The sequence below is a fragment of the Oryzias latipes genome, chromosome 12, assembly GCF_002234675.1.
Source record: "Oryzias latipes chromosome 12, ASM223467v1".
Classification (NCBI taxonomy): Eukaryota; Metazoa; Chordata; class Actinopteri; order Beloniformes; family Adrianichthyidae; genus Oryzias; species Oryzias latipes.
In genome coordinates, this window is record NC_019870.2 from 8,456,507 (window position 1) to 8,471,806 (window position 15,300).

The 15,300-nt window shown below is 39.2% G+C and overlaps 1 protein-coding gene across 3 annotated transcripts; it reads left to right on the plus strand.

Moving 5' to 3' along the window:
• The first annotated feature begins 108 nt into the window (after positions 1–108).
• Positions 109–15,296, plus strand: LOC101168384 (protein prune homolog 2). 3 transcript variants are annotated; one of them, XM_020707568.2, is made up of 12 exons: positions 109–241; positions 550–732; positions 2,169–2,235; positions 2,323–2,520; positions 2,593–2,769; positions 5,113–5,215; positions 11,575–11,706; positions 11,824–11,910; positions 13,726–13,824; positions 13,932–13,970; positions 14,321–14,371; positions 14,489–15,296. In XM_020707568.2, the coding sequence occupies exons 3-12, from the start codon at positions 2,181–2,183 to the stop codon at positions 14,517–14,519; spliced, it is 972 nt and encodes a 323-aa protein (XP_020563227.1). In that variant the 5' UTR covers positions 109–241; positions 550–732; positions 2,169–2,180; the 3' UTR covers positions 14,520–15,296. The 3 variants fall into 3 exon arrangements, with proteins under 3 accessions (XP_020563227.1, XP_011479858.1, XP_011479859.1); XM_011481556.3 differs by having other exon boundaries at positions 110–241; positions 14,486–15,294; XM_011481557.3 differs by lacking the exon at positions 550–732 and having other exon boundaries at positions 112–241; positions 14,486–15,294.
• The last annotated feature ends 4 nt before the right edge of the window (positions 15,297–15,300 follow it).

A 15,300-nucleotide genomic window follows, 5' to 3' on the forward strand; every position in this document is an offset into this window, starting at 1 on the left:
GTGTTTGTGTACTTTCATCTAAACTTCATTTTTAACGGCGCATAATCCGGCCACTGATTAACAGACGGCTGTGGAGGTGCCTGTGGCATGCTGGGACAATGACCTTTGCACCGAAGGGTGTTCAACGCTGAGGTGGAACGCCGTCTTCCCGTCTAGAAGCAGTTGGGTTTTTTTCCATTGGAGAGAGAAAACAAAAAAAAGACCTTCAACTCAGTTAGAGCTCTGGACAAAAGACAACAAGGTAGAAACCGTTTCCTCCTGCTTTGTGTTTATTCAAAGGATTGAAAAGTTTGGAGAGAAAGATTAGAGATGACGCAACAGAAGACAAAGCCTCAGATGTCTGCTCTAAATCCCTGCTGTGTTTTTGTAGCAAGCTTGTATGATCTGCGTATGAAGCCAGTTGCGTGTTGTTGCTCCACCCCCCTGAGGGCAAATGAGGCGTTACAGTGGCAGTGCCACCCTCTCATTTCAAGCACAAACACTGCACTTACTAAAACTCCTTCCAGTTAAAAGGCAACAGCATCCCGTCCTCCCTCCTTTTCCCCCCAGCTGCGCTCAGAGCAGGTGACTGCCCATATTTGGTATCAGCCCGGGTCATGTGACCACAAAATGGTGGAAGCTGTGAGCTGTTTGTAAGCTGAGCATCTCCACCGAGCGTCTGGAAGCAGGAAACGGGCAGCACATCCATGCTCTGAGACGCGGGAGGACAGAACTTCCTGAGCCCCGACCGTGGTGAGTACACGGCTTTTAATCAGCGGCGGAAAAAGCGTCGAGAAAGAAGCGTTTGCTCTGGTTTTCCCACCTCCCTCACAGCCAGCAGACAGGAAGCAGGAGGGAGGGAGGGGCTGCTGTCATCAGCACTGAGCCCTCTGATGTGGAAGCAAATCTGAAACAGCTCAGCATCTTCCACCAGGGAGCTTCACTCCTCTTCCCCCCTCAATAATTATTTTGTGGACCTAAATCCATGATTCTGCAGAAAGCCACATGCGTGTGTGTGTGCGCACAGCTCTGTCCACTCGGATCATCTGTGATTTTGCAGCATTTGTTCCGCTTTAGCAGTTGGCTGCAATATTTCCACCATTCCACACAAAAAGGCAGCAAACGAGGAACAAGGATGTGTCTTTTCATGTGACGGAGCGCACGTCACATGACTCACCGACAACATTTGCATCCCAAATCCAATCCCTGCCCGGACCAGTCCGTGGGTTTGAATCCGCTCGGGGAGGGAAAAGGCTCCTGACCCAGAAGACCTTATGTCTCCTGTTTGAAAACGGCGATAAGAAAAGATGAACTTTTCACCTCAACCTCTTTTGTTTTTACTCTTTCACTGACCTAACATTCATGTAGCGTCTGTACACATGTTGGCATCCGTGTGAAGGAGTCCGGTTAGGATGCGAGTGCCAGCTTTGATACAAAAAAAAACAAACGCACATGAAAAAGTCCTAAAATTTCACCACAAACCACAGAATTTCTGGACAACAAAACTCATGAAATGTCGTCATTAGCAGTCCTTTAATTACAGCCATGACTTAGACTTTTACGTGCTCTTTATGATGCAAAATAGAAGCAGAGAAAAACAAATCATTCAGAAATGCACACAAAGCGGGAAATGATACAATGTCATAAAAAGAACGCCCATTATCTTTTTCATTTCAACAAGTTTCTGCTCAAATGCATTTAATAGTTCATTAGGCTTTACCCAAACTCTACTGCACAATCGATACGTGATGCTTCCAAACAAACATAAACAACATTTTTCCTTTTTGTGCATTATAAAGAACCAAATTGAGGTCAAACTTGTTTTAAACATGTGAAAATAATCAAAACCATATTCATTATAGGCTTGATCTGATTAGAAAATTGCACCGTCTTGGACAAATCAATGCTTACGTATGCCGTCCGACTCCAACATGGCGGAAAGAATGGCGACTGAATTGGTTAGTGATGCCTCACTCTGTCCAGTTCTCATATATAGTCAATGGAATCTGCTGCAGTTACTCTATTACGATGCTCATTTGTCCCTGACATACTCACTAGAACAAGAGCTGCAGCTGGAAGACGATACTCAAACATCTCACACAGACGGACAATGATCTTAGAAGTCATTACATAGAAAGAATATGTCGTTGTCATAAACTATTTATTACAGAGTGGTTATTCTGTCATAGGTCCTCCAGGGGATGGACCTGGATTCAGAGACTATAATGAACTCAGAGGACGCGGACAGCCGACCAGGTGAGCAAGAATCATTCATTAAAAGAAAAATGAGTGTAAAAAGTGGTTAAACGCACCTAACTCTTGCCCTTTTTTGTTTTGTTTCAGTGCCTCCTTCTTCTTTATCCCTTCAAGGAGCTTCCAGTCAAAGGAAGAAGCTCTCTGCTCCTCGAATCAGCTTGTCCCTAGACCAAAGCGAGGACGACTTGGGGGAAACACCAGACGATCTCGACATCAATGTAGACGACCTGGACACTCCAGATGAAGGAGACTACGACTACACAGACCACGAGCTGGACTGGGAAGGTAAGAAGGAAAACCTGCTCTTGAAAAAGAGGACACAGGTGAATCTTCTAAACTGTTGTCTTTAAATACTAGAGCCCAGCACCGTCAACAGAAGCGTGCCAAGCGAGTCCTACAACCCCATCCCGACATACAGCGCTGAGGAGGAACGCCAGGACGCCAGGCTATGGAGGAGCGTCGTCATCGGAGAGCAGGAGCATCGCATCAACATGAAGATCATTGAGCCGTACATGAGAGTGATCTCCCATGGAGGTGACTCTTAAAGACCTTCACTTCATCAGTGTAGTCATTTACTTCTTATTTTGCTCTTTGGAAATTTTCACTAAAAAAAAAAAAAAAAAAAAAAAAAAACATGTTTCAGAGTAATAGATGTTACTTTGAGGTTACACAAAATATAAAACAGAAAATTAACCAAAACAGGCAGTTTGGTAAACAGTGAAAACAAACCTTTAAACTTTTTTTTGCATAACCCAAAAAAGATGTTTAATCTACCATTCACATCTATAAAATGCGATGAGTAAATTGGATTTTCAAGCATCCAAATAATCTAGTTGAAATATCCAATGGCTCGGAAACCTATGGTTTTTGTTTTTACGTGACTGAATGAGTTGAGAACCACTGTGGGTAAACTGGATCGAGGATCATACTTTCAACTTCCGGAATGAAGCTCATTTAAAAAACAAGGCAACTCACCTAGTTACCACTAGGGGTTCAAGGAAGTCCTCACCAAGCTGTAGCTTTTTGAGTCGTTCCTTGGGGGAGGGGTAAGCTGCAGTCCCAACCGTGCACAAAAACCATTCAGTAGTTTACCCCCCCCAATCCAACCCTTTGACTGAATATGAGATTTGGACTGAGTGAGTGTGATGTTGCCCATGGAAACAGCTTACTTCCAGCTCCAAAAAAAATAAAGTCAATTCAGTCACCATTTTTTCTTCAAAGAGACGTCGCCATGTTGGAGCCAGACAGTGGGGGAGGGGGTCACTCAGTCCAGTTCTTATACGCCAGGGGTGTCTTACTCATTTTCACCGAGGGCCACATCAGCATAGTGGCTGTCCTCAATGGCCCATATATAACTTATACATGTAACTAACTGTAATGAAAAATAAATGTGACCTCTTTCTTAATGTTAAATTACAGTTGCATAGAAGGCTTATGTTTGCTTGTTACTTTAGCATAAGTTCCTTTTGAATTGATTCCGTCAGGTTAGGTTATATTGACAGTGTTTGAGCCCAAATGTACAGTTGCCCAATCCGATATTTCAATTTTGATTCCCCCTAGATATGAATAAATACACACCAATTTTTATTTTTATTTCAAGAAATTAAAAACCTTTATGCTATCGCGGGCCAAATGCCTTGAGTTTGACACATGCTTTATAACCCAACCCCTAAATAATGAATGTCAAGCAGCAAGGCAGTAGGTCACATTTTGTACAGTCTGGTCTTTTGAACCTTTGATAATCCAAGTACAGACACTGTTCCACTAGACCAATGAGCTGAAGCTTGTTTAAAAACCAAGTAGAGAAGGTGTTATTTACCAAGTAACCACTAGTGCTTGTTACAGACTAGTCAGTGTCTAGCCCCATTAACATTAAATGGTCTAACAAAGCAACAGAAAGGCTTATATAAAAAAAAAAAAATTAAAAATCTTTAGCTGATTTTAGTATCGACATTTCGTTTTAGATTCAAACGAAACATTGTGTTCAGGGCTGCATGGTGGGGTAGTGGTTAGCGCTGGTTCAAATCCCAGCTGGGACCTTTCTGTGTGGAGTTTGCACGTTCTCTTTGTGCTTCAGGCACTCCGGTTTCCTCCCACAGTCCAAAAACAGGCATCATAGGTTAATTGATAATACAAAATTGTCCCTTAGGTACAAATGTATGTTTTTTTTGTTTCCCTGTGACAGACTGGCGACCTGTCAAAGGTGTAACCAATTGTCACCCAAAAGTAGCTGGGATGGGGTCTAGCAGTCCCATAACTCTAAAAAGGATTCAAACGGTTTGAAAAATGGATGGAATGTTTAAATAGGAGTGTAGACTTTTTTAATATTAACAAAGCTCTGTAATGTCCCTATTCAGCAAGTTGCAACAACTTTTTGCTTGTTTTCCACAGAGCAACAAGCCTGGCTTTAAATAGACTAGTGAGAACACATACTATATCCCCATTGGTCTGGATACTTTGGGTACCGGACACAAATGAAAGGTTTCCACAAAACACTGACCATACATCACTGTGGATGAAAACCTCTCATCCTCTACCAGCCCTCTGCTCGTTTCTGCAGGCTCACAAGAAAAATCAGCGGGAAAGTCAACATCAGCAGCTCTGTCATCCCCAGAAAAGAGCCTCTGTCTAAGTGACAACAAATCTGATGATGAATGGGCTGTCGAATAAAATAAATTACACTTATTTGAAACGTATTGAGAGGAAACGGTGCAGAGACAGACACACAAAGGAAACGTAGAGTGGCAGATGAATCAAACACAAAAGAGGGAAAAACGAGAGCAATCAAGCTTTCGCCCAAAAAAATCATCACCATCCAGTTGATTCTTCAAAGTGTAATTTTTCATGTTTTTTTCTTCTTCTTTTCATTTTATTAAGGCTACTATGGCAACGGAGTGAATGCCATTATAGTGTTTGCCGCCTGTTTCCTGCCCGACAGTGACCGAGAGGACTACCACGAAATAATGGAAAACCTCTTCCTGTGAGTATCACCAATAGGAACAGGCTTTTCACTGACCATCTGAAAGTCATCAGTCTTACCAGGTTTCATCTTAAACTCATTTTCACTTTTCTATTGATTAAAAATGTCACTCTAGTTATATACGTACATAGAAAGAACACGGCATGTCTTGGAAGGTTCTCATTCATTCAGGTTAGCTCCTCACAACAAAAACATTTTGTATTGATTGATTTTGTAAAAATTGTTGACGTATATTACACAATGCATTACAGCTACATGCATTACAATTCCTCCAAAACTACAACCACAATGTGGTGGAGACCATGTAAATACACTGTAAAATTGTAAATGGCGTTTCCTTGTGGAGCGCTTTTCTAACTTCTTTAAAGGCCCAAAGGGCTTTACAGTTACATTCCCTTGCACCCATGCACACACAAAGATTCACACACTGCTGGTGGCTCTGCTGCAGAACACTGGTACCAACCTTCTACCAGTTGCAAGGTGGGGGTTCAGTGTCTTGCCATATCTTATGATGGACACTTTGACGTACAGCAAGGTGGGAATTGAACCCTATCAGGTTCAAAGAGGTTGATTGCCCTACCGCTGCCTGGTACTGACTGGTTTACAACATGGAAATTACATTGTGGTGGAGACCATGTTACTACACAGTTGGACTAACGGTAAGGAATTTACACTGTGGAATTGACTGTGTTTTTACATAACTACACTGTTATAGACACTATGTATTTACATAGTAACTACACTGTAGCACTGACCTATATACTCATTTTTCTGCACTAGAAACAGTGTTATAATTACACCCGGACATTGACCGTATGTTGTGACAGTAAGACAGCGCTCCTGTCCATCATTAGACTCATTTTAATGTGGCAGAGAAAATACTATTACATAGTCAATTCTCTGAGTCAGAGAAAACCATTACCATATGTTAAATGCAGTGAACCTATATTTTACATCATACTGTAAAATAAACAGTGCCAAAGACCCTAATTTTAAATTATTGTTAAACTGTGATATGAATATTCATATTTTAAAGGAACTTTTTAAATAAAAGACTAAAAAATAATTTTTCTAAACATTAGTTTTGCATGTCAAAATGTCATTTTAGATATTGACCGTTAAAAAGGTAAAGACAAGTACATTCTGAAATTGTCATGACATGGTAGGAATAAAAATTTTCAGACAATATTACAACAGTTTTCTCTGGAGGTTCTTTAAGCGCTCATTATTGAACACTTCCAGTATAAAAACATTGGCAGAAAAATTCTCATTTGAAGTGTAGTTTGTTGATAGTTTTACCAAAACTGTATTTTTTTTACTTCAAAGCTGAGTGGGATTTTTTCCCTGATGACAAAGTAAAGATAATTAAGGGTTTCAGTTACCATGTAATTACAAGGTAATTCCACGGTACTGACCTTGTTCTGGTATATTGAATAAATAGTGGTACTTGCTACGATACCACAGTTCTGATAGAACAAAAGTCATTTTAAAATCAATTGAGATCTCAGTAAATATTTTCTGAAGTTCTTAAATCCATTTCCTAAATTATACCTAAACATATGTAAATATTTTTTTTAAATGTACATTAAATGAAATATATTAGCAGTATGCCTTTCACTTTATGTACTCTATGACCATTAAACTTTAGTGTGAGTTTATATACGTCTTTTTAACATTAGGAGACCGCATCATTCTAAAATAAATGCATCAGTGGAGTAGGTCGCTGGTTGGTTTTACTTGTACAGTCAAATGTACAACTATAAAGTATTATTTCATAGTCTCTCTGGCATCTGGATGCATTGGCAAAGGAAATTTATTGTTCTGGAGAAACAGAGGACTGGAAATGTGTCGGAAGGGTTTTGAACACCGGATTTGAAATATGATCCGCTGCACAGAAGGATAAGGTTATTGAGGTCAACATGAATTTGAACACTTTAATATACAAGGCTGGTACATAATTTAGCCGTTAAATGACCAATGTGGAAAATTCTATAATTTTAATAAAGTATTTGAAAAAAATGTAAACAAGATTTTTTTGTTATTAATAAATTAATAAAATTATTAATAAAAAAATGATAAACCTGCAGTAATTAAATGTTTCTAAAAGGATGAATGAAATCTTGGCTACAATAAAAAGATAGAACTCACTCTTGTTTTATGACGCATGGTGAATTTAAGGCTCTGTTGTTCCGCTGAAGAGTTTTCCTGCCTGGACAGTGTTTATGGACCTCCAAGCCTGTGCTGGGACAGATAGGGACTAAGCTGGCATGTCTGAAAGTTTTGGATGGACACAAAAGAGATGGACAATAGGGTCTGCAGGTTCTGATGCCAGATGGCAAAAATGAAATTCCTTGTGAGGAATTGGTGCTGCAGATTTGAGCGGTTTGCAGTTTGTCAGAGGGAGATGATCACAACAGCAGCAGTGCTGTTTGGTTGCTAACTGGTGAAAGGCATTTGAAGAGGAAAGAGCTTTTAGAGTGAGATCAAAGTCAGTGAAGATAAAGAAGTTACTGTAAACTTTTTGAAAGTTTTTTTTTTGGTAATCAAAAGATCAGATCTCTCCTCAATTCGGAAAGGTAACTTTAGAGAAAAAGTGGTCTGCGAAAATGTGAAAAAGCAGATGAAATTCAAAGAGATTCCCGAAGAAACTGCTCTTGATCCAATTATTGCAGCTGACATCAGGAGAAGCGTTTGAAGATCCTGTTAGAGCCAGACTGCTTCACAGTGACCTCACAGACTTTCCAATTAAATTCAAGACAAAAGCTGCTTCTTGATTTCACCGTTTTAACATACGTTATAAACAAAAAAATATAATTTTCTCTCTTTATTTAGACGAAATGCATTTTAATAGATATGAGGTTCGATATTTTACCTAAATGAAATGCCTTCAAAGAGTAACAGTGAAGTACAGCGGAGTAAGAGTGAAGTAACAGTGGAGTAACAGTGAAGTACAGTGGAGTAACAGTGGAGTAACATTAAAGTACAGCGGAGTAACATTAAAGTACAACGGAGTAACAGTGAAGTAACAGTGGAGTAACAGTGGAGTACAGTGGAGTAACAGTGAAGTACAGCGGAGTAACAGTGAAGTAACAGTGGAGTAACAGTGAAGTACAGTGGAGTAACAGTGAGGTACAGTGGAGTAACAGTGGAGTAACAGTAAAGTACAGTGGAGTAACAGTGAAGTACAGTGTAGTAACAGTGAACTACAGTGGAGTAACAGTGGAGTAACAGTAAAGTACAGTGGAGTAACAGTAAGGTAGAGTGGAGTAACAGTGAAGTGGAGTGGAGTAACAGTGAAGTACAGTGGAGTAACAGTGAAGTACAGTGGAGTAACAGTGAAGGGCATTCAAAATGCAGCAGCAAGAAAAAGGAGAGAAAGTATTGGAGATGAATGTGTTTTTTTCATTCAGAAGTTAACAAATTATAAAGTTAAAAAATATAACGGGAATTGCTCTTGAGCTTTAATAAAATAGTAATTGAAGAACAAATCTAATTTTTGGAAAAAACTTTTGAAAATTGGCATTAGTAAACTTTTGAATGCAACTAAGCTTTTTGTTAATCACACCCGCATTCCTAATATGTTCATTTCAGATCTCATTCTGGTTTGTTCAGCTTGAGCCAATGATTCGTGGATTACATTTTCACAATATATTCCGGTAGAAAAAGAAAGAGCAAGAGAGGAACACCACTTTTGCAAACTCGCCACGCCAACGCTGTTTCAAATCTGCTAAATTAAAAACCCATCATCGTTTCCCCAAGTAGCTGTCCAATGATGCTTGAGGAGCACAGCGCCGCCAACTTTTCCTAAAAGCTTGGAGTGAGCCTCAGAAAAAAAAGTCACTCTTTACGGCCGCAAGTTTAGTTTTTTCGTGTAAATGTGACCTAAAGCACCCCGAATGAATTCAAAATACAAAAAAAAATACTTTTTAAAGAATAAAAAATGATTTACCTTAATAACATGAAAAACAAACTAAACTAGAAACTAAGACAAGACGAGGCACAGGGCATCTAGAAAAAATGTCAAACTGTCCCTTGTAGTAATGACTAATGAGGCCGTTTTTGAAGCTTTGAGAATTTTAGAGAATGGCTCCCACTTCAACCATGGCTCAAAGCCTGCTAACTTAATTGTCATTATTGCAGATAAAATTCCATCCAAGACCAAACTGTTTAGTTTAGACCCACTTTGCATTTCAGTGGAGCAGCACCAGGACCAGCCAAGTGTATTTGGGAATGAGAACATAAAGGTGTGGCGTGAGAGATGAATCAAATGTGTGAGTCTCACGGCCGATGCGTGAGAGTTGGCAGCCCTGGAGTTATGAGGCGATGCATCCAAATCCCTAGGAGGAATTCCCACCCTAACCCCTATCTACTAAAAAACTATACAGTGCGGCACTATGTAGTGCCCTGGATTTTCAAAGTAATTCAGACACCATGCTCAGTAATTTTTTTTTTTTTTTTTTTAACGGCGGACATGACGCCATCGACGTCTTAAAGTTAATTGTAATATGAGCGTTTTGCAACAATTATTTATGAGCCCACTGTCTACTGAAGATGAAAACGTTAATGATTGATTAAAAATACATTTAAATACATTATTTTGGCAAAAAAATGTTCAGACGCAATGCATTGTGGTCTATATTCACCAATCCAGTGAACCATCGATGCACACTGGTTTTTCGCAAAGACATCTGGGACATTTCTAGGGCACTAGATTTGGGAATTGTCGATTCGGACAGCACTACAAAATGGCGAACGCACTATATAGTGCACTCTCTCAATGTTTTCCAACCTTTTTGAGCCAAGGCACACTTTATCCTTGACAAAAATCCAGCAGCACACCAGCATCCAAAAATTAAAAAAGGAGAAACTTATAGTCTGTATTGATGTACAGTCCCTCCACAATCTCACATGCATTTTCGTGATAATTGTGGCAGAAAAAGCTGCAACTGTTTTTTCTAAAAGATTTAAAAATAATAATAAAAGTTAAGTTAGTTTTCCACAATAGTTTTCAACTAAATTATTTGAAATTTTACCCTGGTAGTTCTTTTTCCCTCCAGTTTATTAACATGCAATTGTATGTAACCTCACAAAAAAACAAATATATTCTTTCTAAATAGTTATTTATTTTATGTTGGGGCAAAGGTAACTGTAATTTTTGAACAATTATATGATCACAATATGTTTGATACATTTTTACACAAAAAGACTAACATTATATTTATGTTTTCTGTAGCTACACAAAAAGTGAACATGTTGAAGTTTTATTAGTTTTTCTCTTGTCCTAATCAAAAATAAAGTCTTGGAAAACTTTTACAAAAATGTTTCTATTTCTTTTTAGATGATTAAATTGTTTCAATTTAGTTTAAATGTGTCTGTTGGCCACTTCACCTTAATCCTGTTTCTTAAATGTTGTTATTACTTCTTTTAAATTTAACATATAAAATAATCCAGACTTATTAGAAAAGTGTTTCAGTTAGAAAGATGACTTGGACCAAACTCTGGGATATTTGGCTGTTAATAAACACAAACCTTGAAGGAGAACTCTTCTGATTTCGTCAAGAAGATTTAAAAACTGATGTGTGTTCGTTGTGGCTTCAAGACGTTCAACAGGGAAGACTCATTTAGCCTCTTCCTGAGGTCAAAGGTCAACACAACTCTAGTTGTGATTGTAGAATTAAGCTGGCGGCATGAGTGTAAAAGGTTGATTGCTGATATTGTGGGAAAATGTGAAAATTACTTTTCTACAAAACAGCCGGCAAGGTGTCGGTCCTGTGGCCGTTCCATAATTATTTCAAAGCTTCTTTTGGATTTCTCCAACATAAATCTTTTGGTTTTGTTAGTGAATTTTGAAATATTTTTTGAGCCTCAAAAGAAATTTTGCCGAAATTCATCTTTTGGGATTTTTTCTTTCGTTGTGATGTCATTTTTGTTTTTTGTTTTTTTCATTGGGGAGGTGAGGGTGGCCTCAAAATTTTTCCCTTAAATACAAATGAAGAAAGAAAAATTGTGAAAACAATCTGGTCTTTGCTGGACTTGCCTTGGACTGCTGAGGGACATGATGAATATAAAATTCTGCACAAACTCTTTAGGAAACTGCAAAAGTTGGCTAAATGCTAAATGTTAGCTAAAAAACATTTAGCAGATCATTTAGCAAAGGTTAGCTAAAAAAAAAAACAAGCTAGCCACACAACAGGAAGTTAAACTTTTAAGCATTTTTATTTAGAATTTATAAACTCCAATGTGGGATAATGTGTTTTGATTAAATAAAAAGGAAAAGTCCACATTTGATAAAGTTACAGACGATGGATCTGAAGGCATTTAAGCCCATGTGGCCTGATGGAAATGTGTTTATGCTTCAGCTTTGTGATCAGCACGCTGGAGCTGATGGTGGCAGAGGACTACATGATTGTGTACCTGAATGGAGCCACACCCCACAGAAGGATGCCCGGCCTTGGCTGGCTGAAGAAATGCTACCAGATGATTGACAGAAGGCCTGTATTGTTTTTATATACGTCACCGCTCATTTTGGGATGAATTATTAAGCTGCATTTGTCTCATCTGAGAATGCAGCACAGATAAACTAACATGACGTTGTGTGTTGTGTTCAGGCTCAGGAAGAACTTGAAATCCTTTATTATTCTGCATCCATCATGGTTTATCAGGACCGTTTTAGCCGTTACCAAGCCATTCATCAGGTAGGAAATATCCCACTGTCCCCCACTGTTTGTTGTGCATGTTTTGTTCAGAAATGACATTTCACAAATGAATAGTTAACTATAAACAGAAAAAAATGGTTTAAAGTTTAAAGTTGATGCTTTTTTGGGGGGAATTTAGATACGACTCTGGTCTGAATCTTGAATTATCAGCTCCAGCTAGTTGTTACAGTTTTTTTAAAGCATACATTTTTAATATACATTACCTGCATAGCAATTAGTCGACACATTTAATTTATGTTGACACATTTTAATAATGTTGGGTTGAATATAGGCTTTGGCGTCTTGAACAAGGACACAATAGCCAATAAGGATGGGAATTGAACCTTTGACAAACTGCATGGCAGATTGCTGGCCGTATAAGGTCCCAATTAGCTGCTATTTGAGTTTGTCTAGCAAAAACGAATAACCGTGTGAGGGTCATGCTATGGTGGCCCTGAAGTACAAATCACATCAACAACAACAAAATATTAAAGATCATAACTACAATTAAAAAAGCAAAACAAATAAAACACATTCCATTAAAGAAATCAAAACAAATTCCCAGAAATTTTATCTGGTGTTATTTACACCAGCATAAAAATAACATTTAAATTCAACTTTGAATGAACTCTAATACCGGAAATGTCGCAGGCGACTCCTAGATCAGTGTTTTTCAACCTTTTTTGAGCCACGGCACACCTTAACCTTGAAAAGATCCCACGGCACACCAGCATCCAAAAAAAAAAGAAAAAAAAAGGAGAAACTTCTAGTCTGTATTGATCTACAGCCCCTCTGCAATCTCACATGCATTTTTGTGACAGTTGTGGCAGAAAAAGCAGGAAGTTGCAGCTGTTTTTTCTAAAAGATGTAATAAAAGTTAAGTTAGAAGATTTAAAAACTTATCGGTGTTCGTTGTGGTTTCAAGACGTTTAACAACAGATCTAATTTCGCGCTGAGACGCTGTAACTTTAACCCAATGCATCATGGGAGATGTAGTGCGCAACGGCCGGAGATCGCTTCTCTGAGCTTCATTGTTTGTTCACTCGTTCCACGGTCTAACACTGGATTCTGTGGAAAGCTACACCGCTAAAGACGAGCTTTAGCTGTTATTTTTGTTGGAACTGAGAGACTTTAGGAGCTAAATTGGTACAAGGAAGTGAAGACTTTAACCACTTCTGATTGGTCAGACTGATGACACGTGATTAAGCCCCCAAGAATGATTGATGGAGACAGTTAAAAGGGCGGGACTTTTCCAAAAAACAGCTGAAGCTGCGGCTAAATCGCGGTACCGTCATTCTTATCAAAGTGTCTTTGATAAAATAAAATAAACAAAGAAAAAAGTATTTCAAAAAGTAATCAGCTGAATCTGTCGTAGGTAAAATAAATAAAGAAAAAAAAGAAAATGGCTTTTCGTATCTGCTTTGCACTGATGGGTAACACAATACTAACAAAAAGTGTATTAAATTCCAAAGCTGCTTTTGTCTGCTGTTTTGTTGATTTGCACGAACACTTCACTTCTAAAAAGTGTTGCAAATCAGTGTGAGGCTGTTTTTTTCTGATTCAGAATCCGCTGGAATTGTGTTAATTAGGTAAATGCCTGAAGAGTTACAGTAGTGGAAAAAACTGTAAACCCAAGAGCTAAAGCTTCTGGCTTTAAGGGTTAACATCTAAGGGAATGAGCAGCATAAACAGGCATTTTAAACAATGAGGGGAAAAAATAATCAAATTCTGCACATCCTTAGTAAGCACTTCAGTAACTACATAGTCGTTGCAGCACTTTAAAAACAAAACTCTGCCTGGTTTCTTTTGTCGTAGTGCCAAGTTCAGCAGTAAGATTAAATATGTGAACAGTCTGGATGAACTACAGCAGCTCATCCCCATGGATTGTGTCCAGATCCCTGAATGCATCATTAAGTAAGTCCCTCCAAGTCCCTGAACTCACCAACACCAAGCAGCACAGCTACCAGACCCGCTGTAATGACTTTATCCTCATCTTTCTATTTGAACTCTCACCTTTCTAGAGTCGACAAGGAGCTGAAGGAAGCAGCGGAGAACTCCAAGTAAGCATCCGCTCCCTCGACCCTCATTACCTCCTCAGTGGAGGCGGGAGCACCTGAGTGTTGGTTTATTACAGGATTCTCATTTTCAGCTGAGACAGGGAGAAGAAAAAAAAAGTCACCAAATCTGCTAAATGCTTTGCTTTCATCTCATTTATCAATACAGTAGAATAAACGAGTCCATCCGCAGCGCATGGCGATCCATTACACCAATAATAAACACGTGAAAAACAATCTTTAGACTTCAAACACTAATCACCGGCTGGCTAATTGTGTTCTGAATTATAAGTTGCATGGAACTGTAAAGCCCACCCCCGTCTAACGACCTCTCCATTTGTCTCCTCCCGCTCCAGGATGAACAGTTTTCTGCAGGGGAGCGAGCCGGCAGCAGCCAGCCGGACAGAGTGAGTTGTCAAAAATGCTAAGAAGAGCCCACGCCGGAGATAAACGGCCGCCACCGCTGCATAAAACACGCCCAATCCTAAAAAGTTTCTGCTTTGTTCCAACACCCTCTACAGCAGACAAGATGAAGCTGGAGCCAGCCGCTCATAAAAAAAAAACCACCCAGCCCCAAACCAACCCCGGATGGATCATTGGACACCTCCGCTCTCAAGCGTCTCAGCTGTAACGAATGGTCAAAGCTAAAGTTTGGAGTCGAATGTGAACGCATCTCACAGTCACAGCACTCCTGCTGAGGATTAGATCGTCAGGCGAGACGCCTGCCAGCATCCGCACAGCAACATCATTGTTCACTTTAGGGTAGAAAATGCAATTACTCACCAGACAGTGAAGCGCACTGAAACCCATTTGTTCATCCTGTACAGAAGTGCATGATGGGAAACGAGCATTTCACCCCTTTACTGTTTAGGTTTGTTGTACCAAGAGGCGTCTTCTGTGTCAGCAGTTTAGATATCAAGTGTTGACTTCAATCATCTTTCCCTTAAACGACGACATTAATCTATAAAGAAGTTATTTAAATTTATATCAAGAGGTGAGTAAAATGCAGTGTGACGGCATTTATTTATTTATGTTTTTCGGCCTCGACATGCAGGCGTGTGGGATTTGTTTTATTTTATGAGCTAAAAACAGCAAAACTCTCAGTTGGATCACCAGGAAGAAACATCAGATAATGATGGAATCTTAACGAAGCACAACATCCGTCTGTGTGTGACCGTGCATGTGTGTGACCGTGCATGTGTGTGCGTGTTGCTGCATGTCCTTTCATCACATCACTGGTGGTCCTCTTAGCCAAGTGTCTTATATATGGAGTTGCAAAAATACAGATAAGGATTACTGTCTAATTGTTCAATAAAATAAGCTAAAGATGGAGTTT